The 21,676-nt window shown below is 45.6% G+C and overlaps 2 protein-coding genes across 4 annotated transcripts in view; both read right to left on the bottom strand.

Moving 5' to 3' along the window:
- LOC114047067 lies at nt 1-14,124 on the bottom strand. 2 transcript variants are annotated; one of them, XM_027867761.1, is made up of 6 exons: nt 14,090-14,124; nt 8,321-8,392; nt 6,693-6,789; nt 3,217-3,378; nt 1,657-1,788; nt 1-328 (listed from the first exon to the last, which is right to left on the bottom strand). In XM_027867761.1, exons 2-6 carry the CDS (start codon nt 8,330-8,332, stop codon nt 192-194), a joined length of 540 nt encoding a protein of 179 aa, XP_027723562.1. In that variant the 5' UTR covers nt 8,333-8,392; nt 14,090-14,124; the 3' UTR covers nt 1-191. The 2 variants fall into 2 exon arrangements, with proteins under 2 accessions (XP_027723562.1, XP_027723563.1); XM_027867762.1 differs by lacking the exon at nt 14,090-14,124 and adding an exon at nt 680-785 and having other exon boundaries at nt 239-328; nt 8,321-9,209.
- Nucleotides 13,342-21,676, bottom strand: part of LOC114047066 (bactericidal permeability-increasing protein-like) — a 20,025-nt gene continuing 11,690 nt past the window's right edge. For both annotated transcript variants that reach the window (XM_027867759.1, XM_027867760.1), the window contains exons 11-16: nt 18,711-18,878; nt 17,098-17,165; nt 16,829-16,871; nt 16,279-16,342; nt 15,598-15,674; nt 13,342-13,651 (exon numbers count right to left, since the gene is read on the bottom strand). In XM_027867759.1, the coding sequence (XP_027723560.1) occupies nt 13,610-13,651; nt 15,598-15,674; nt 16,279-16,342; nt 16,829-16,871; nt 17,098-17,165; nt 18,711-18,878 (462 nt within the window). In that variant the 3' untranslated portion in view covers nt 13,342-13,609. The remainder of the gene's footprint in view (nt 13,652-15,597; nt 15,675-16,278; nt 16,343-16,828; nt 16,872-17,097; nt 17,166-18,710; nt 18,879-21,676) is intronic.

Here is a 21,676-nt window from a genome sequence, read left to right on the forward strand (position 1 = left end):
TACCAGGTTTGATATTTATTGAGGGAGAAAGGGTTCAGGAAGAGATGCAGATGGAGGAAAAGAAGGGGAGGGAAAAGGAGTGAAAGGAATAGAGACTGAAGCATCCAGTGGGAGCTAGCCCAAGGATGGGGTTGGTGGGGACAGGCCTGTTGACTTGGAAAGGCTGAGCCAGGAAAGTTCAGGCTGTGGAGTCACTTCTTCCAGTCATTCCGACTGTAGTCCCACTGGGAAGCCAAGCCTAGAATTGGGTTTCCCTTCATGTCCAATACCCGCTGCAGCTGTTTGGACTTCCAGTCCTCAGACAATGTGATGGGCTTCTCCGGAAATACTGCAAAGGGGAGGAGTGGTTGGTACTGTGGCTCAGGGACCATCCTTACCTGATTCTCCTGTCTCAGCCACCCTAGGGCCAAGACCATATTCATGGTGTTGACTGAGATGGGAAATGACCTAGGAGTTCTCCAAGAGAGCTTCAGGCTCAACTTCAAATGGGGTTAGGAGAAAGATGGGGAGGGGGAGCTTCCCTATATTTGCCTTCCCTTTCCTCTTCAGCCCCTTGGCCAGTCACATGTGTTCCCAGAATATTTTTCTTTCCCTCTTATTACCATGAGAAGAAAAGAGCAGTGGGCTGGGAGTTCAGAAACCTGGGTTCTACTCCTGACTCTACCACTATGACACCTACTAGCTCTAATATTCTGTGTTATAAGGTTCTATCCAGTGTGGGGATTCTATGTTCAAAGGCAGTGGTTCCCGATCGTTGGTGGTAATTGGAGTTAACTGCAGGAAGCCTGCAAATACACAAATAACGAACGTGCTTTCTGTAGGCTGAATATTTCGAACAATTATTTTCCAAATGTCTGTAATTGACATTGTATTTAACAAAATACAAATTCATTTAAACTACTACTGATTTTTATTCATCTTTATATTATGATTTTTTATCATGTATTTTCTCAGTCAATGGATTTAATGGAATTGCTGTCATGTGGGGATGCATGATATTTTTGGACATTGAAAAAGAATCCTTATACTTGAAAATTTGGCATTTAGGTGGCACAGTGGATAGAGTGCAGGGCCTGGAGTCAGGAAGATCTGCGTTCAAATTCAGCCTCAGGCACTTAACCGTGTGACCATTTAACCTCTGACTCGGTTTCCTCTACTGTAAAATGGGATAATAATAGTGACTAACTTTCAGAGTTGTTGTGCAGATCACATGAAATAATATTTGTTTAGCACTTAGCATAGTGGCTGCCTGACACAGTAGGCATTTAATAAATGCTTATTCCCTTCCTTCCTAAAGTCCAGCTTTGACATTCTATGTTCTAAAAACTCTTCCATCAATACTATGAACCAATGACTTGTCCATCCACCTCTAAACCCTGGGTATTAAACTGCTTTCTGGGCAAGGGGAATGGAATGGGTTGAGGCCCTTGTAAAATACTTCTAACGTCTAAGGATAAGTCCCTATTTTCAAAAACACCCCTCTCCCAACTCCATCTATCTTAATCTGTGGCTTCAGACAAATTGACTAAAACCTCCCCATAGCCATGCCTTGCTGGCCTGAAAGAAGGTCCCAGAAATTGTGGGGGCCTAGGTAGGTGGTGGGAAAGTAAAAACTGTCATTCACCACACTGTGTCCCTGTCTAACCAGCCACTCACCATATAGCCGCTGCCAGCATATCAGGATTCCAGTGAAACCAAAGAAAAAGAAGACTCCTCCCAACACCGTCTTCCATTCATTGGATGGTCGGTTCATCTCTGCAAAGGTCTGATGGAACTGCATGCGATAAACTGGGACCAAAGGGGTAAAGGTGGTCCTCAGGGTTCTGCATATCCCTGAGGGCCATTCCTCTAACCCATGGCCAAGGCAGTGGAGGTCAGGGAGCCTCCACCATGGCTCCTTCCATTCCCCTCTTCTCTGAGTTATCCAGGGGGATCCCCCTAAGGCAGGTAAGTATCTCTGCCTGTCTTCTGCTTTACCAATTTTCTCAGTCCCTCAAACATGATGTACTACCTCTTCCCTCTTTACCTTTAAATCCTCCCCATCCTTAAGGGCTCACAACCTGCCTCCTCTGAGAAACCTTCCCTGACTACCCAGGCCCAAGAGGAGCTATTCTTCCCTGCAACTCCTACAACTGTCGCTGTCTAAAGCCTCTCATTCAGCTCTAAGTGTACATGTCCTAATTTCCAGCTCTCTTCCCCTTTCTCCTCTCTGATGGCAAGGATTATCTCTGTACCTTTAGAGTCAGAGAGCTGGGTCCAGGTAGCCATTCTGGAATGAGAGAGGTGCAGGAGAAAGATTATTGGAGTTAGAGTCAGAGGAGGACCTAGGTTTGAATCCCAGCAGTACTATTTATTGCTTATGTGGCCTTGGGAAAGTCACTGCCTCTCTAGGCCTCAGTTTCTTCATCTGTAAAATGAGGGGGTTGGACTAGATGGCCTTTCAGGCCCCACCCAGTTCTAAGTCTATGATTCTATAATGAACAGTGGCAGCTGACCCTGAATCTGAAGGCTCAGCTTTGATACTTGCAGCTATGTGACCCTTCTAGGCCTCAGTTTCCTCCCTTGTAGTGTGGGTAAAATAATACTTGGGTTTCCTACCACCATGTTGTTGTAAGGAAAATGTTTTGTAAACCTTAGAGTGTCATAGAAATGAGAACTATTATTCTGGAATATTTCTGTGAACAGGCAGGATCATAAATTTTAGAACTGAACGGGACCTTAAAAAGCATGAATCCATCCCACGCCATGCTTATTTTCTGGGAGGAATCTAAGGCCCACGGAGGGAAAGTGACTTGTCCAAGTCTACACAGATATGAAGTGGCTGATGCAGAATTCCAGTCCAGCTCCTCTAACTCAGTGTTCTTTGTGTGGCACCTGGCACAAGGCTCCTAGTGCTGTCCGTTGCCACACTGCTCTCCACTGTTCCTACTCCCTTCATCCCGACAGGGGAATGAAGTTTTCTCTTCTATCTCAAAATGAGCTCCAACTTCATGTATTCAGAGAAAAGCTTCTTCCAGGCCCCCTCCTAATTTCTGCCAACTCACACTCTCCCATGCCATTGGCGAGCTTGACCAAAATGGGAGACTAAGGCTTCTAGGCCTATCACCATATTCAGCTCTAGGCCAATAGCTCCACCCCATTCAGCCCTGTTCCTCTCTCACTCGCCTCCCACCCCTGCCAGGCAGATCCCACCCTCCCATCCCGCCAAGAACTTACGGGCCACTTTCTCAGCATCTGTAAGTTGCTGCCACGGCCCTTTCTCCTTTTCCTTCAGCGCCCGCTGCTGGGGGCTTGGCTCACTGCAGAAGGGCTCATCCGGCATGGGGTAATTGCGCTCTGCATGGTAGTTCGTGTACGGAGGCATCTTCTGGCTGCAGGCTAGGGCCACAAGGAGGCTGAGCTAGAGGGGAGGAGGAGCCTGCCCCAGAGGGGAGGAGAAGCCTGCCCCAGCTTTCCCTTCTACAGAAGCCGCATCTCCTCCCAGAGCCTTACTTCTAGGGGCGACAAGACTCAGAGCTCTCCTCCCCCCCTATCCATAACACTGGCCCCCTGGGAAGAGGCCCATGATCATCTGACCCCTTGCATCTCCTGCCCTCTCTTTCCCACCTCCTTCTTGCCCCCCAACCCACTGCTCCCTTCTCATCCTGGCTCAGACCACCCCCCTTAGCATCAGTTTCCTCATCCATAAAATGAGGAGCACTTTGCACGAATGGTAAGCCGCATTTCTATAGCACTTGGAGGTTTACAAAATGCCTTCCTCATAGCAGCCTTGTGAGTTAGGGAAAGGATGCACATATTTACTGTCCCAATTATACAGATGAAACTACTGAGACTCTGAGAGACTCTAAAACATCTTGCTTCTGTTTCAAGAAAACCAGAACCTTCTCTTACCATATCTTGCCTGATACTGTCCAGTGTGCTTTCTACTAAACCACACTGTCTGTCAGCGGTCTAGACTGGAAAGTCTTTAAGGCCCCTTCCAGCTCTAACATTGCTTTACATTCTAAGGCCCCTTTCGGCTTTGATGTTCTATATGTTCTAAAGTTTCTACCAGTTCTGGTGTTGAATGTTCTAAGGTCCCTTTTAGCTTTGACATTCTGTCCTGTCTAGCTGTAACATTCTACGTTCTAAGGTCCTTTTCAGCTCTGACATTCTGTGTTCTATGTTCCAGGCTATGAATTCTGTGATCCTTCCCCTCCTGGTTCCCTATCTCCAGCATTCTGTTTCTGCGTATTAATCATATAAATCCTACCTTATGTCCCAACTCTCCTATCCGAAAAGCCTTCCTTGACAACTGCAGGTCTATGGAATCCTTTCCCTTCTACTATCCTCACGCGTTAGGTTGTTTTTGGTTTTTTTTTTTTTTGGTTAGACAATGGGGTTAAGTGATTTGCCCAGGGTCACACAGCTTGTAAGTGTTAAGTGTCTGAGGCCGGATTTGAACTCAGGTCCTTCTGACAGGGCCGGTGTTCTATCCACTGCGCTACTTAGCTGCCCCCCCATCTTCACACTTTGTGCCACACATATAACAATACTGATAATTCACATTTCTGTATCACTCTACAAAGTTTGCAAAGTAAGTTCTTCCCAACAACTCTAAGAAGGACGTAGAGCAAAGATTATTATACCTATTTTACGTATGAGAAAACAGACTGGGACTAGAGAAATGAAGCGTTATACCCCGTGTCACAGCTGGTAAATATCTGAACCAGAACTTGGACCTTGGTCTCCTGACATCAGAGTCAGTCTTCTTTCTTCTCCATCAAATAACCTCTCAATGACATTCGCTCTTGATATAGTTGGAAAGCTCTCTCCCATGATTATCAGTTGATATCAATTAGTCAGCCAGACTTAATTACCTTTTAGAATTTTAGGATTGTGTATTTACTAAGGTCTAGTAAGGACAATTGGTACAAACATCTCTCCCAAAACTAGTGGTGCTGGTGGTGGTATTGAGGAATGGCCTTTGTAAACTGGAAAGCAGTGTAGAAAAGAGAGCTTTTAAAATTATTTTTATTATTATTGCTATTATTATTTTCCATGGAACCTGGGACACTGTCAGTGCTCAGCAAATATTTCTTGAAAGAATGGAAGAAATGTCTAGGAATCAGGCTCTCTGGGCTCTAGGCCTGTTCTGTTACTAACTTGCAGTGTGACCTTAGATAAACATCACTTCCCTGGGCCCTGTTTGTACAATGATGTAACTGGATTAGATGACCTTGTTGATCCCTTCCAAGTTCTATATTCTGTGATTCTAAACTTTTCTGTTTGGCGTTTTAAGCTCCTCCCAACCAGCCCTCCCCTAACTTACCAGCTTTTTATTACCTATTACTCCCCTTCATATACTCTGTGGCCCAGATCAACTGGCCTTTTTCCTGGACCTCATCCACAGCCCTCCATCTCTTGTCTCTCAGCCTCTACCCTAGGCGTTTCCCATGCCTGGACCCCTTGAAATTTTTTTGTTTCCTTCAAGGTTCAGCCCAAGTGCTATTTTTTGCATGAGGCCTTTCCTGGTCCCTTCAGCTGCTTGGGCCTCTCCCCTGAAACTTATACCATGTATCTGTTTTATAAGTACCTATGTATGTACATGCTGTTTCCCCCATTAGAAAGTTAGCTCCTCAAGAGGAAAAGTGTTTTACTTTTTACAGTACCTGGCATATAACAAGTGCTTAATAAACTTCTGCTTGATTCACTGTATAATAAAAGAGATTCTGAGACTAGGAGAGAATTGGCCCTACCTGTTGGTTGATCTCAGAGATGTCCCCTGGACATGTCAGCTCCTCACCCCAGGAAAGTTTCCTAAGGATGCTTAAGCAGCCCCTGGAAGGAACTTTGAGAGCTCGTATGGTCTAGAGCCCTGCCTGCAGGAAAAACCTGTACCCTTCAGGACAAAGTGCTGCTATCTCTATCCTCAATTTGGGAGAAATGCTCTATGACCTCCTCAGTCCTAATAATTCTGAGAATCAGCATGTTTTTACTTCTGTCTGACTGAAGATCATCCTGCTTTCACACAAGCCCCTCCTCTTATTCCTCCATGGATGTGGAGAATGACAACCAGAAGGGCACCTCGTCCCTCTCATTGAGTCCCAGAAAAAAAGGACTCCAGGTCCATCTTCTTGGTTCACCCTAGGTGATCAAAAAGCCACCTCCCCTTAGCTCATCTGGGCTGTGCCAACCCAAGATGCCCCTCTCCTGGGCAAGTCAAATCAACAAACATTTATTTGTCAAGTGCCAGGCACTATACTAAGTGCCGGAAACAGGTGACAGGCTGATTGAGATTCCCAGAACCTCAGATCCAAGGACTTGGTGTGGCCCTGTGGCCAAGACGGTGACCAAGACATCTGGGCACATATAAAATGAAGATATCTGAGAATGACACTTCCCGGAGTCCAGCTGCACAGCACTGTCCATTTCCTGTAGGAACTTGGCTTTTTGTTCTTGCTTTCATGGCCATGAGAACTGAACTCTTCAGGCTTAGGGGCCCCATGGGAAGGGGGAAGAAGGAATGGAGGGAAGGGACAGAGGGAGGGAATGTGGTCTGAAAGGCTCCAGACAGAGCCTACCAGACTTTATCCCCCAATCTATTCCTTTAAATCTGTCTCTTTATCTTCATTGCCCTCCCCCACGCCAGGTCAGCTTTTGGGGACCAAGGCCCTGGGTACCATCTCTGGGATGGCTGGTGTGGACCTTACCAGTATCTCCTGAGCCATGGGCGTGCCGGATGCTTTGGACCCCCACAGCTCCTCTCCTCACCAAGGTGAACCAGGGAGAGTAGGGCAGAAAGAACATCTGTGGGAAGGAAGGATAGGGAATAAGGGAGGAGACACAGGCCTAGGAATACCTACTTCAGGGCTTCCTCCCATGTATACACACCTGAAAAGAGGCACCCCTCCCCACAATTGGAATGATCTTCCATCTGTGACCTAGGGAAGGAGACGCAGAGCTCTCCACTTATGAAAGTCCATTCTGAAGCTCAGACACTCCATGCACCAGCCATACCTTCTGGGGACAGACCACCTTTCTCTGCTTCTACTCCCAGCTGGCCAAAGAAATCTTAGTAGGGGAGAGGCCCCTCATCCCATCCCAGAGTCCTCCCAAGAGCTTTAGCTATTTAATTCCCTCTCCCACCAAATTTTCCCTGGCTTTCTTAAATTTGACACAAGGTTCCCCATAGATTGTTGTTGTTTTTTTTTTTTGGCTAGGCAATGGGGTTAAGTGACTCACCCAGGGTCACACAGCTAGTAAGTGTCAAGTATCTGAGGTCAGATTTGAACTCAGGTCCTCCTGACTCCAGGGCCAGTGCTCTATCCACTGTACCACCTAGCTGCCCCCATAGATTGGTTCTTAAAATATGTTTCTTTTTCTTGGTCTCAGTTTTCCCTCTTTGAAATAGGTAGAGTTCTGACTCCGGGGGAGTAGTTGAGATAGCCATGTGTGATGGGAAAGTATATGGGACAGAATGTTCAGTGACTTGGGTTTTGTGCCTCTTGATACCACTAACTCGTGTGATCTTGGGCAAGTCCTTTCCCCACTCTGGGCCTCAGCATACTTCCCTCTAAAAAGAGAGAATTAAACTGGATAGTCTCTAAAAGCCCCTCTATCTCTAATATTCTAGGAATCTGACTTGCATCTGGAATATGTTTTGAGTATGGGAGGTGCTGGCCTGAGCCTGGCTGCCCAACTCCCAGACCCGGTATTGCTTGTGACCCCTCCCCCACCAGCAAGCTCTCCGTGTCTGTTCTGTCTCTGGTCCTGCAGGTGCTTAGTAATTGTCAGCTTACGTGCTTAATGCAACCTAGGAAGAGGGGGCACATTTATTGGGCTAACAGGTCTTCTTTTCACAGCATATACACACACACACACACACACACACACGCACGCATGCACGCACGCCCGCCGGCGCATCCTGGTGCCCTGAGAGAAGCTCTCAGGCTTGGCAAAACCCAAACCATCTTCAGATTCTCCTCATCCCATACGGCTTCTCAAAAGGGATAAAAAGGGCTCCCTATACTTGGGGTTGTCAGGAGGAGCTACCATATCTATGACTTCTGGGGGGTCTAGGTGAGGTGCCCCACATCTGTGGACAACAAGACTTATATCCAGGGACTGGGAGAGGATCCCCATGTCTAGGTGCTAGGAACAGTTCTTAACATCTAGAAACTGAAAGGTTAGCCACCTTTAGTTGGAGAAAAGAAACCCATAATTCCCACCACCCCAAAACCTCTTTCCATCCTGGGATTAGATGACTGGTCTCCCTTTCTACCTCCTTTCCCCTTTCTCCCCACCCCCCAAGTTGGGCATAGTTGGGCTCTGAACTCACCGCTTTTGACATTAGGGCAGGACGACTCAGCTTACTAGCCCAGGGAGAGATCGAGGTGGAGAACGGCTGCTCCTAGAGTCGGGTAGAACAAGAGCTAGAGCCCAACCTCTTCTCCCTCAATCCCTCCCTCTCTCCCCTCCACCCCATCCTCCCACTCCTTTGTGTCAGGGACAAGTCCCAGGACTCCACACAGCAGCTTCCCATCCCTCCCCCACGTGGGAATGAGCCTGGGGCAGGGGCTGTGCGAGTGACAGAGATCTGTAGGGATGTTCAGAAGCAGGAGTAGGGGTCAGGCACATTTCCTACCCACTCTTCCTAGCTTGTAAGCACTTCTCCACCCCCATTCCCCAATATACTAAGCATAGAGGTTGAGGAGGGGATGAGCCAAGGCCCTTGAGGATCTGGGATAAAGCTATAGCAGACCTTACGGAATTTCAGAACTAGAAAGGATCACAGAACACAGAATATTAAAATAGAAAAGGGACCTTGAACATAGAATGTTAATGTTGGGAAGGGCCTTAGGACATGGAATGTGAGATGGAAGGGGCCTTAGATAATGGAATATTAGCATTGGAAGGGGCCTTAGGTCATAGAATGTCAGATGAAAGGAGCCTTAGATCATGGATCGTTAGAGCAGGAAGGGGCTTTAGAGCATAGAATGTTAGAGTAGGAAGAGGCCTTACGCATAGAATGTCAAAGATAGAATAACTCAGTCTTAGAACTTAGGAGGCTAGAGGTGGAAGTGACCTTAGAGATCATCTAGTCTAACCCCTCATTTGGTGAAAGTCTAGAGGTCTAGTGAGGAGAGGTAGTTTGCCCAAGAACACAGTTAGCTGTTGATAGAACTGGCATCAGATGCCCATCAGTTGGGAATTGCTAAACAAGTTGTGGTATATGATTGTGATGGAATACTATTGTGCTGTAAGAAATGATAAGCAGGCTGATTTCAGAAAAACCTGAAAAGACTTACATGAACTGATGCAAAGTGAAGTGAGCAGAACCAGGAGAACATTTTACACAGTGACAACAACATTGTGTGATAATTAACTATGAATGACTTAGCTCTTCTAGGCAATATAATGATCCAAGACAATTCCAAAACGCTCATGATGGAAAATACTATCTGGAAAATGCTATCCACCTCCAAAGAAAGAACTAATGGAATCTGAATGCAGATCAAAGCATACTATTTTTCACTCTGGGTTTGTGCATGTGTGTGTGTGTCTGTTGTTTTTTTTTGGGGGGGGGGTCTGTATCTTCTTTCACAACATGATTAATATGGTAATATGTTTTGTATGATTAAACATGTACAACCTATATCAAATTGTTTACTGTGTTGGGGAGTGGGAAGGTGAGGGAGGGAGAAAATTTGGAACTCAAAATTTTTAAAAAAAGAATGTTAAAAATTGTCTTTCCATGTAATTGGGGGGAAATAAAATATTATTCAAAATTTAAACAAAACAAAACCAAAGAAGAAGAAGAACTGACATCCGAACTCAGGGATCCTGCCTCCTAGACAGGAGAACTTTCCACCAATCCAGTTGAATGCATCATAACATTGGTAATTTCATTCTGCCTGTTCCCTATTTCAAATTTATGAGTGTCTCATGCTATTTATTCACATTCATTTAACCAATCTATGCTGACCCCTCTACTGAAATTATCCTTCAGTGCTCCCCTACAAGTGGAAGTAGCCTTGAATTCTTTTTTTAAATATATTTTTTATCTTTTTTTTATATCACCTATATTTACCAGTATATCAATCTTCCTTTTGCCTCCCAGAGGACCATCTCTCCCAGTAAGGAACAAAAAGGGGGGGGGGCAAGGGTAAATCCAGCAAAACTAATCAACAAACTAATCAACTAATCAAAAAGTCAAATATTCCATATCCACAGTCTTTACCTCTATAAAGAAGAGGGGTAGGTACCTTCTTATATGTGTTCTTGGCAACACAGTTAGTCATTATAATGTCACAACATTTAATTTCAGCCAATAGTCAGTCAATAAACACTTATTAAGTGCCTACTATGTACCAGCTATTGCGCTAAGTGCTGGGGATACAAAGAAAGGCAAAAGACAATCCCTACCCAAGGAGCTCATAATTTGTTTTTGTTTTGTTATTCTTTCTGTTTACATCATTTGTAGTCTTTGTGTATATTGTTTTCCTGGTTCTGCTTACTTCACTTTGCATCAGTTCATATAAATCTTCCCATGCCTCTCTGAATTCTTCATATCCATTATTTCTTACAATGCAGTTATACTCTCTTCATTTCTGACATTTGATTAAGCCATTCTCCAATAAATGGGCATCTACTTTATTTCTAATTCTTTACTACCACAAAAAGTGCTCATGCTAGAAGTTTACTTCTTTGCTACATACTCTTCCTCTGATTGGTTGGTTCTTCCCAAACCTCTATTTTGAGAAAGGTGCACAAGCCATTCATATCTTCATTCCTCTCTGGCTCCACTTCCAACTCTCTGGATTTTCTCCATCATGTCCCTGCAGGTAGCTTCTCTCTTCCTGCCTAGCCCCCTTTTCAACTTCCTTTTCTGTGTATTTTCCTCTATTAGAATGTAAACTCCTTGAGGGTAGGGACTGTTTTTCTTCTTGCTTATATTTATATTGCCTGCATTTAGCACAGTGCATAATAAGCACTTAACAATACATTTAATAGATGCTTTTTGTTTTTGTTGAATGAATATTTTGTTGTATATGAGACTTTTCTTTCTGCCTCTGACCTCCTTAGGTTATGTGCCTAGCATTGAGATCTCTGGATCAAAGTATATGAATATTTTAGTCACTTTTTTACCATAAGGTCCTGGGTTCCTAAAGAACATGTCAGTCAAGCACAAGCCAGGTCAGGTCCTATCAAGCTCAAAAGATTTTTAACTTGCAAGCCAGGGCAGTCTATACACATGTCGTTCAAGGACCACACTAAGTTCAGAAAAGCTCAACATTTTGTTGGCTATTGGGTAATGAATTTTTTTCCCTTTTTTTTTTTTTTTTTTTAGGCAGTTGGGGTTAAGTGACTTGCCCAGGGTCACACAGCTAGTGTCAAGTGTTTGGACTGAGGCCGGATTTGAACTCAGGTCCTCCTGACTTCAGGGCTGGTGCTCTATCCACTACACCACCTACCTGCCCCACGTAATGAATTTTTTTCAGCTACAACAACTCACTGAGACTATGTGTAGTTAGGAGTGGAGAGGGTCACTCACCCCAATAAAACCACAGATCTTTGAAGTGTCGATTGACGTCTACTGTCTGCCCAGGTACTCAGCAGTTATGTATATAGAACATTTAAGGATACAGAACACTTATTTTACTATTAGAATGTAAGTTCCCAAAGGGCAAAGATTAGGTTTTTTTTTCAATCTTCATTTTTCCCACAGAGAACACAGTGCCTAGAACTTAATAATTCTTTAATTGCGTTACCTCCCCCAAGGTTTCTGAGTAGAGGCCTGAGCACATGAGAGGAAGCAGCAGTGGTACAGTGGCGTGTGAGATTTAGCACTGGGACAAACTTGGGTTCAAATTTTGTCTCAGACACTTCCTAGCTATTTGACTCTGGGTAAATTACTTAACCCTTCTCAATCTCAGTTTCCACATCTCTAAAATGGGGATGATAATGACACTTACCTCACTGGGTTGTTTTGAGGTTTGAATGAGATAATATATAAAGTATTTTGCAAGTGTTAAAGTGCTATTTAAACTCCAGTTATGGCTGTTGAGGTAAGTCTAGAGAAGAATAAGACCCAGTCCCAACTCTCACAAAGCTTCCAGTCAAGGGATTATGTGCAAATATCTGTTATGAAGAGATCAGGAAAGGTCTTCTGTAAGAGGATGTAGCTAAGATGTATTTTAAAGATGTGAAAGTCATTTGCATAGAGGTGATAATTGAACCTGTGAAAGTTGTTGATGAAATCACCAAGAGAATTATTGTAGTGAGAGAGGGGGACCTAGGATAGATTTCTAGAGTGCACCTACACAAAGGAGATAATAATAATAATAGCTAGTATTTGTATGACACTTTAAGGTTTGTAAGGTGTTTTACAAATAATATCTCATTTTATCCTCATAGCAACCCTATTATTATCCCTACTTCACTGATGAGAAAACTTACTTGAAAGAGGTTATCTGAGGCAGGATTTGAACTCATCTTTCTAACTCTGGATGCTAGGTGGCATAGTGGATAAAACACGGGGCTTGGAATCAGGAAAACTCATCTTCATGAGTTCAAATCCAGCCCTAGACATTTACTAGCTGTGTGACTCTGACCAAGTCACTTCACCCTGTTCGCCTCAGTTTCCTCATCTGTAAAATGAGCTGGAAAAGGAAATAGCAAACCACTCCAGTATCTTTGCCAAGAAATCCCCAAATCGGTCACAGAGAGAGTCAGATGTGACTGAAAAACCACTTAATAACAATTTCCTGACTCTAGGTCCATCATTCTATTCACTGCTCTACCCAGTTGCCTATGGAAGATGGGTTGGTTGTTGTCCTTCGTTCTCTTTCTTTTTTTTTGCGAGGTAATTGGGGTTTAGGAGACCAATTGTGCTTAGGAGGAGGACAAAGGACTATGGAGAGGTATCACTTTGGATTAGGATAATCAAGGAAGGTTTCATGGTGGAGATGGCATCTGAACTGGGTCTTAACACTTTTTCATATCCTTCATATGACTTAATGTAGAGCTAGGCACTCCATAGATGCTTAATATATACACATGGTGACAGATCAACTGACTGATAGTTGCTGTCCAAGTATGGACCTCTTCAGGCTCAGAGGGCCATGGGCATTCCAGATTATCTTCTTCCAGGCACCCGCCTGCAAGGCTCCTTGTATCATAGTGGTCCCTTAAGAGTTTAAATTAAAGGGGCAGCTAAGTGGCACAGTGGATAGAGCACTGGCCCTGAAAGTCAGGAGGACCTGAGTTCAAAGCTTACTAGCTGTGTGACCCTGGGTAAGTCACTTAACCCCAATTGCTTAAAAAAAATTTTTTTTTAAAAAGAGTTTAAATTAAGAGTTCAAGGAGAATAGCATGAGATGTTTATTCCCAAAGAGCAGCAGCTGATAGATAATTGAGGCCATGAACTCTGAATAAGAAGAGGCCTGGAGTAGAGCCTGAGGCCCCCACAACCTCTCCTACCTCCAGCCCTGAAAGCTGGCTTCTGTAGGAATCAGACACCCTACGAAAGAGGGAGGGGGCCAGGCACAGCTGAAGGTGGACAAAGACCAAGCGCAGGCAGGGGCCATTTGGGGATGGGTCTTCCAGAGCAGGCAGCAGCCTTGGTTCAGGCTCCATACTGGACATTGGTGGCAATGACCAAAAATCCCTAAAGAAACAAAAGTCCTTCAGTCAGTGAAATGAAGAAGGGAGCTCTCTAGCCACACTCTCCTAAGTTTTAAGTGCTTCCAGATTCACCAAGGGCCTTTCTGAAGGACACACAGGTCCCAAGCTAAGTTATATTGAAAGAGTTGAGTGGATGGCACCCTGGAAGAGGATCAGATTTAGAGTCAGAAGACCTGAGTTTGAATCCCTATGAGGTATTGGGTAGGTACGGGGTGAGATAGATACAGCACCAGGTCTGGAGTCAGAAAATTCTTGCTGTCCTTTCAGCATATCCAGCTCTCTGAGACTTTGTTTTGGTGTTTTCTTGGCAAAGATACTGGTATGGGGGGCAGCTAGGTGGCACAGTGGATAGAGCACCGGCCCTGGAGTCAGGAGGAGCTAAGTTCAAGTTCAAATCCGGCATCAGACACTTGACACTTACTAGCTGTGTAACCCTGGGCAAGTCACTTAACCTCATTGCCTAACAAAAAACAAAAAACAACAAAAAAAAGATATTGGAGTGATTTGCCATTTCCTTCTCCAGCTCATTTCACAATTGAGGAAACTGAGGCAAACAGAATTAAAGGATATGACCAAGGTCATATAGCTAGTCAGTGTCTGAGGTCACATTTGAACTCAGGTCCTCCTGATTCCAGCTCCAGCGCTGTATCTACTGTGTCACCTAGCTGCCCTGGACCTAAATTCAAATCAGACCTCAGTTACTAGCGGGGTGACCTTGGGCAAGTCACTCAACTCTCTTTGCCTCAGTTTCCTCTTCTGTAAAATGAACTGGAGAAGGAAATGGCAAACCACTCCAGTATCTTTGCCAAGAAAACCCCAAATGGGGTCAGGAAGAGCCAGACACAACTGAAATGACTGAACAACAACATGAAATATTAGGGAAGCTACCTCCCCTCTTCGGGCCTCAGTTTCCTCCTTTATAAAATAAGGAGATTGGATCAATACTGGTGTGGCCTTAGGCAAATGACCTAACCTCACAGTGCCTCAATTTCTTCTTCTGTAAAATCAAAGGATTGAATGAGATGGTGTCTGAGGACTCTCCCAGCTCTCTCAATAGGGTGGTCACAGCGCTACCCTGTGGTCATTGAAGGGAACAGCACTTTCCTTGGTGGTTACTACCAGAACCAGAGAGGGCCCTCAGGGAGTTGTAGCCTCCACCCTCTCTCCCAGTGCTGGCTCTCTACAGCTCGCCTTGGCAAGGACAGGGGGAAGGGATGGGTCACCTAGCAACCACTTGGAAATTTCCCATAGCAAGAACTGCCTACTTGTTGTGGCAGTCTATCCCACTAACAGAGCTGCTTATTTATCAAGGTCTCCCTACGGCCTGATGGCAAGAATAGAACTCTTGTTCCTGGAGGTCCCACTCTTGGTTCTCTGTTCTTTCTGGGTGGGAGATCCAGAATGTGTGAGAGAGAAATGAACATTGTACTCCAGGCTGGTAGCATGTCAAAGCTAGGAGGGAACCTTTGAATCAAACAGAGAATGTTATGACTGGAAGGGACCTTTCCATGGGGAACACGGAGCATCGTCAGAACTGGAGAGACCTGAAAATAGCATTGAGGGGAAATTAAGAATAGAGGGCACAGGGTGCCAGAAGCTGAAGTGTTCTTAGGGATGTGAACACAACCTTCTGATTTTCCAGATGGGGAAAAGGAAGCCCAGAAAAGACAAGAAACTTACTCCAAAACAGAAGGGGCTAGGCAAGGATGGGAGGCAGCAAGTAAAGGGATTGGTTCTTTACTATACAGTGCATCATACGCTGAAGACTGACGGGGGAGGGGAGATGGGGCAAGGGGATGGAGGAACACTGCTGAAAACCTAATGGCAGGGGAGGAAGGAGATGACCAGGCAATAATACTCTGGGAGCAGGTTGCTAATCCCTGTTTTACAGGAACTGGGTTCCTCTAAAGAGATTAAGACTACACCCACCTCTTGGATGTTGATGGCTGTATCTTGAAGGCTGGTCTTGGGCAGAGTGGGAAGAGGCAAGCCTTCCTTGAGTTTTCCTGGGGGAAGGCTATAAGCTGAGTTCACTTCTCTATCCCCAACCCAGAGCCTGGCACCCACTAAACCCAAATAAGTTCTACCTGAGTTCTGTCATCTACCCATGGAGCCCCTAGCCCCAGTTGCTTCTCAGGGGGCTTCCCCTGGCATGAGGATACAGCTCTGTGTACTGAGAGAGCTGCACCGCTGGTCAGGTATATTCAGGGTCTCTTTCCCCATCTAGATTTCATCCTCTCTCTTCCTTTGCTTAATTTCTTCAGTGATTCTCCATCCCTCTATCCCTAATCTCCCTCCACCCTTGCTCCCTGGAGGCTCCTGCAAGACAAGTGACCTGGGCAAGAATCCCAGCTCAGCCACTGAGCCACCAAGTGACATGAGCAAGTCACTTCTCTTTACACCTCATCTGTAAAATGAGATTGATGCTGAACTCTTACTGGCCTCCCTCCCAGGATTGTGAGGGTGAGGACAGATGTGAGGATTTATTCCAGTCCCTTGCCTTGCTGTCTCCAAGGAAGGAATTCCAGATGTGTTTTGATATTATTTTTTATTATTATTTATTAACATTTTCCTGGAAGAGGGGAGTGGTTAGGGGTGGTGAAAACTCACGGTTGATCCTAGGCAGTATGGCTGCCTTCAGGGCGACATACAGCAGAGTTTCTATTCTGTCAACCTGGGGATGGAGATGGGAGAATCCACAGGAGAGGGACTAAAGGATGGGATGAGATGAAGTAGGGAAGGATAGAGGGTAGAATGGAAGCCCAGCAATGGGCTGGGCTTGGCAGTGGTCCCTTCCAGGTTAAACAGTCTAATTCTGAGGGCCCTTCTAGCTCTGACTTAGGAGTCTAGGAGGAAGAAGGGAGAAAGAGGGGAAAGCAGAGAAGCAGGAGAGGAAGGAGGGGGTAGAGGTGGGGGCTTATAGGCCCTGCCATGCCCCTGCCCCTAGCACATCAGGCCTGACACTGCCCCAGCTCCCTCCCTTGACTGACTGTAGGGGAAACTTCAGAAACATAATCTTTCCCTACTTGCCCAGGGAGAAAATGCCCAGAGAGGATGGGATATGGGACAGTGTATGAGTGACTGCTGGACCCTGAGAAATTAAGGGGAGTAACCATAGGTTCTCATACCGATTCCCCGACTCAGACACACAGGGACTTACCGGGAAGGGCCCCACATCTGAATGAGCCAGAGTCAGGCTGACACTGTAGGAAGAGGGGATGGGTAAGAACCTGCCCTATATCCTAGGCTTGAAGGGTTGCTAGGGCCCCTTGAGGGGAGGCAAGAGGGCAAGGGGGTAGGGCAGACACCCTCTGCTTCCCAACCCCAAACCAACCTATTCTTTTCTCCCACCCTCCCCCCAAAATCCAGAATCACCCCCTTGAGGAACAGGGGCAGCACCTAGAGATGGGGGAAGAGGAGAGGACTCACTTAGTCAGTTTCAGAGAGGCCCCAATATTCTTTCCAGAAATAAAGACCTGGGCTGAGGCTTCAATATCCTGTCAAGGAGAGCCTAGTTCAAAACCTGGCCCCTCCCCAAGCATCCCCAGCCCCTGCCCCTTCCACACCAGCCAAGTGGGCTCCATAGGGATGTGAACTCAGTGGAAATGGAGTTCCTCTAGGGCAAGGCTTTGTAACCTTTTTTTTGGCCATTGGACCCCTTTGACAGTCTGGTGAAGCTAGATGCTTAAAATAAAATACATAGGATCGATGTTTTGAAATACAGCTATCTTTTTTTTTTTTAAAGTTCATACATCGCAGGTTCTTAACCTCCACTCTAGGGATTCAGCCCAACCTAGGAGTGGAGGGCTGGCCCTGAGGCAGTGACGGTGAGCAGGATAGGAGACACCTCAGTTACAGCTAGACCTGTCTTCTCATTCCCTTCCAAACATTCTTCTCACCCCATGTGGAACTCCCTGCCTCCTCCTCCTCTCTGCCTCCGCTAGCCTTCAGGCCCAGACTACCATTCCACCTCCTCCAGGAAGGAAGACCACTCAAGGCCTAAGGAAGCCTCTCTTCCCAGAGTCCCTGCAGCTCTTATGGCCTGAACCTTGTAATCTATGTCTCCTCCCTATCCTGTCTTGTTCTTGCCTCATTTCCTGTGTGTGAATCCTGTTGATCCAATTAATCTGTGCTGTGGAAAATGCCCTGGACAGAGATATAGGGAAGCAGTATGATACACTGGAAAGAGCACTGCCTCAGGATTCAAATCCTGTCTTGTTACTAACTACCTGTGTATGACCATGTGTCACTTAAACCTCCCTGGGCCTCACTTTTCTTATCTGTAAAATGAAGGCATTTGACCAGATGACTTCCAAGGACCCTTGTAGCTCACCCTCTGGTCTATGATCCAATAAAATTGTGAAAGCTATATGTCACTTCCCCCTCTGGACCTCAGTTTTTTCATCTGTAAAATGAGATGATTGGGCTAAATGTTCTCTAAAACCCTTCTAGTTCTCACACTTTGTTAGATGTTCTAAGGCCTTTGTTATCACTGACATTTTATGGTTGAATAAGCCAAACTGAGTTCTAATGTTCTAAGGTATGAGGTCCTTTCTATTTCTATATTCAGACCCCCATTCCAACCTCAGCCAATAAATGTTTGTTAAGTCAATAAACATCTGGGCTAGGCACACTGTGGGGACTCAGAAAATATCAGTGGAACTAAATTGGATGGTCTTTGCTGAGCTCCCGTGTGTGCAGAGCCTTCCACGGACCTGTCACTTTTCACCAGCAAAAGATGATACTCGGTAAGGGAGTCTGGTCCTCTGGCCTGGACCTCCTGCAGCTAGGACTTAGGGCACAGGACAGTTCCCTGTCCTGAGCTTGGAATCTGACTTGGACCTCCAAGGTTGCTACAAAGCCTACATGTTATTTGAGCTAAGGGAGTCCTAGCCCTTGGTACCCATGAGCCAAAAGCAGGGACCATTACTGAGAGAGTAAGCTAAAGCCTGCCTAAGGCTAAGGATGAGAGTGAAACCAATACTTGGGGTCATCTTGTAAAAGGGAGATCATGCCCAGAGAGGATGGGGCTGCCCACTCACAACATGCAACAAGAAGACCGGTACAGGTGAGGTTCCATTGGGCAGAATAAAAGCCTGCACTGCCCCAGGCAACAGAAGCTGCAAAGTGCCTGGCTGAGTCTGGAGCCAGGGGGGAAGTCGAGCAAAGATCTGCAGGGCCATAGGTGTGTCCGGGAATCTCTTCAGGAGCTGGAGGTGGGGTACAGAGATGGAAGAGAGGAGACAAGCAGGTTAATAAACTGACATTTAGAGAGATTGGCAGAAAGGGAGGTTGTGGTGACCCCTTTCCTCCCCTTCTACACTGTCTGGGGTTGGGGATAGGGAATGGGAGTTGAGGGGGGAGCAATTAGACTAGGTCCAGAAGAGTATAGGAAGTCATTGATGGGGGTTAGGGGTGGGACATGGACAGCCCTCATAGGCCAAGTTTGTCTTTGGTGGCACCAAACTTCCCACTCCTGGCCCAGGAGGAAAGAATGAACCCCCTGGGGTGCACATGGGGACACTTGGCCCTCAATGTGCTGCTCTTAGCCTCATCTTGGTTGGGAAAGCTCTAAACTCACTTCCAATCTCAGCTCTGCTTCTTACTGGCTGTGTGACCTTGGGCAAGTAACTTCACCTCTCTAGACCTCAGTTTCTTCATTTGTAAAATGAAGGGGTCAGACTAAATGATCTTTGGGTCCCTTCCAGCTCTCAATTCTGTGATACTATGATTCAAAGGCATGAAGATCTAATAGTTGGAATTAGAGATCTGACTTCAGGGAAGCACTTTCCAGAGCCCCTTAAACAGTGTCAGGTAAATTCCTCCCTCCTGCTGCACTTAAAGACATTGTGGAATAGATACAGATCTGGACTTGGTCTCAGGAAGACCTGAATTCGAATCCCACCTCTGACACTAGCTTTGAAACCTTGGGTAAGTTCTTCAGCTTGACTCTCAGTTTCCTCATCTGTCAAATGGGGTTTATAATAATGTCTATAATGCCCGAATCACAAGACTGTTTATGAGGTTCAAATGACATAACTCCTCTAAATGGCATAAGTACCATTCGAATGTCAGTCAGTCATTGTTAGGCTGGTCCTAGGGGTGGGATATTGCATTATTCTGGTCACTTGAAGGTCCTGCAAGGCTCAGGGGTTCTTCCCCCCCCATAACCCCAAGTACCATGTGGCCCTCAAATAAGGTCCACATCTGGTTCATCATATATATAGTTCTTTGCACACACACCCATTTACACACACACACACACACACACACATCAAAGCAGCTAGAGGCTCAGTGGATAGATTGTTGGACCTGGGGTCAAAAAGACCTGGGTTTAAATCTAAAATCTGACACTAGCTGTGTGACCCTGGGCAAGTCATTTAACCTCTCTCTGCCTCAGATTCCTCAACTGTAAAATGAGGATAACAGCACCTACCTTGCAGAGTTGTTGTGAGGATGAAATGAGATAATATTTGTACAGCGCTTAGCACAGTGCCTGGCGCACAATAGGTACTACATAAATACTTATTCCCTTCCCCAACCCCAAATAATAAGGAAGCTCAAATGTTCCCATCCTCCACCCCCTTCCAATGCTGTGCAATGAGTGCTGATGTTCAGACTGAATAATCTCTATGTCCTGGGTTTTTTATTGTTGTGATCAGTAGCAAGTTGTTGTTTTCCAGTCATTCAGTCATTTTACAGATAAGGAAACTGAAGCAAACAGGGTTAAATGACTTGTCCAGGGTCACCCAGCTAGTAAGTGTCTGAGGTCAGATTTGAACTCAAGTCTTCCTGACTCCAGGCCTGGCGCTGTATCACAGTAGGGAACCTTCAGCCTCCAGGACACATGTGGTTTTCTAGATCCTTTGGTGTGGCCTTTTGACTGAGTCCAAATTTTACAGAACAAATCTTTTTATTAAGGGGTTTGGATTCAGTCAAAGGGCCACACTTGAGGACCTAGAGGGCCACGTGTGGCTTCAAGGCTGCAGGTTCCCCACCCCTACATCCACTATCCATCTGTGATACAACATTCAGCAAGGGAAGCAGTATGGTTATGTAAAGCACTGGACTTGAAAGTTGGTAAGACCTAGGTTTGAATGCTGGGCACTGGACTAGCTGTATGACCCTAGGCAAGTCAACTTACCTCTCTGAACTTCAGTTTCCCTATCTGTAACAGGGGACAATTACAGCATCCACTTCATGGAACTGTGAGGCACAAATGAGATCCTGTCCATGAATCGTAAACCTTAAAGCACCACATACAGGTGAACTATTAATATCACAGGTAATCAATCCCTCAGATAGTCAAATGGAGCTGACAGATTTGAGAGTTCTCTCCAATTGATCGCATCCCACCTATTCCTGCCCAGCCTATATGACTCTTGTCCACAATGCCTCCCAAAGATTTGCCACAAGGGGGTTCACCCAGTGTGCCAGAGGCCTTCCTTGATTTCCCCTGACATGTGCCTCCCTGTTGGACTGTTGTTCTATGTGATGCCCATCAGTGATATTTATGTAAATTACCAACAAAAATTTTGAAATAATACTGAATAAATTGGAAATAATCATAGACGGAAGGTGCTAAGATTAAGGAAGATAAGGAAAGGCTTCTTGAAAGTGAGATTTTAGGTTGTAACTTGAGGGGTAGAACAGATGTACAGACCAATTTTAGTGGCAAGTATATATTTACTGTGGGCAGCTAGGTGGCACAGTGGATGGAGTGCCAAGCCTGAAGTCGGAAAGACCTGAGTTCAAATCCAGTCTCAGACATTTACTAGCCATGTCACCCTAGGCAAGTCATTTAACCCAGTTTTTCTCAGTTCTTCATCTGTAAAATGAGCTGGAGAAGGAAATGACAAACCATTCCAATATCTCTGCCAAGAAAACCCCAAATGAGGTCACAAAGTTGGACACAACTGAAACAACTGATCAACAGAAATGTGTTAGCATAGATGAATTATTGGAAAATTGATAATCCTGACTCGAGGACAGTGGAAAGATGCCTTTA

This window comes from Vombatus ursinus, unplaced genomic scaffold (assembly GCF_900497805.2).
Source record: "Vombatus ursinus unplaced genomic scaffold, bare-nosed wombat genome assembly UNPS02014786.1, whole genome shotgun sequence".
In the NCBI taxonomy this organism is placed as follows: domain Eukaryota; kingdom Metazoa; phylum Chordata; class Mammalia; order Diprotodontia; family Vombatidae; genus Vombatus; species Vombatus ursinus.

Bases quoted from the DNA above. Each gene is read 5' to 3' on its own strand.
- LOC114047067 (XM_027867761.1), bottom strand. The intron at 3,379-6,692 runs GTAAGGTCCACA...TTGTGGCCCTAG, and splicing joins CCATGGCTCAGGAGATACTG to CCTGCAGCCAGAAGATGCCT. The intron at 329-1,656 runs GTGAGTGGCTGG...TCCCCTTTGCAG, and splicing joins ATGCTGGCAGCGGCTATATG to TATTTCCGGAGAAGCCCATC.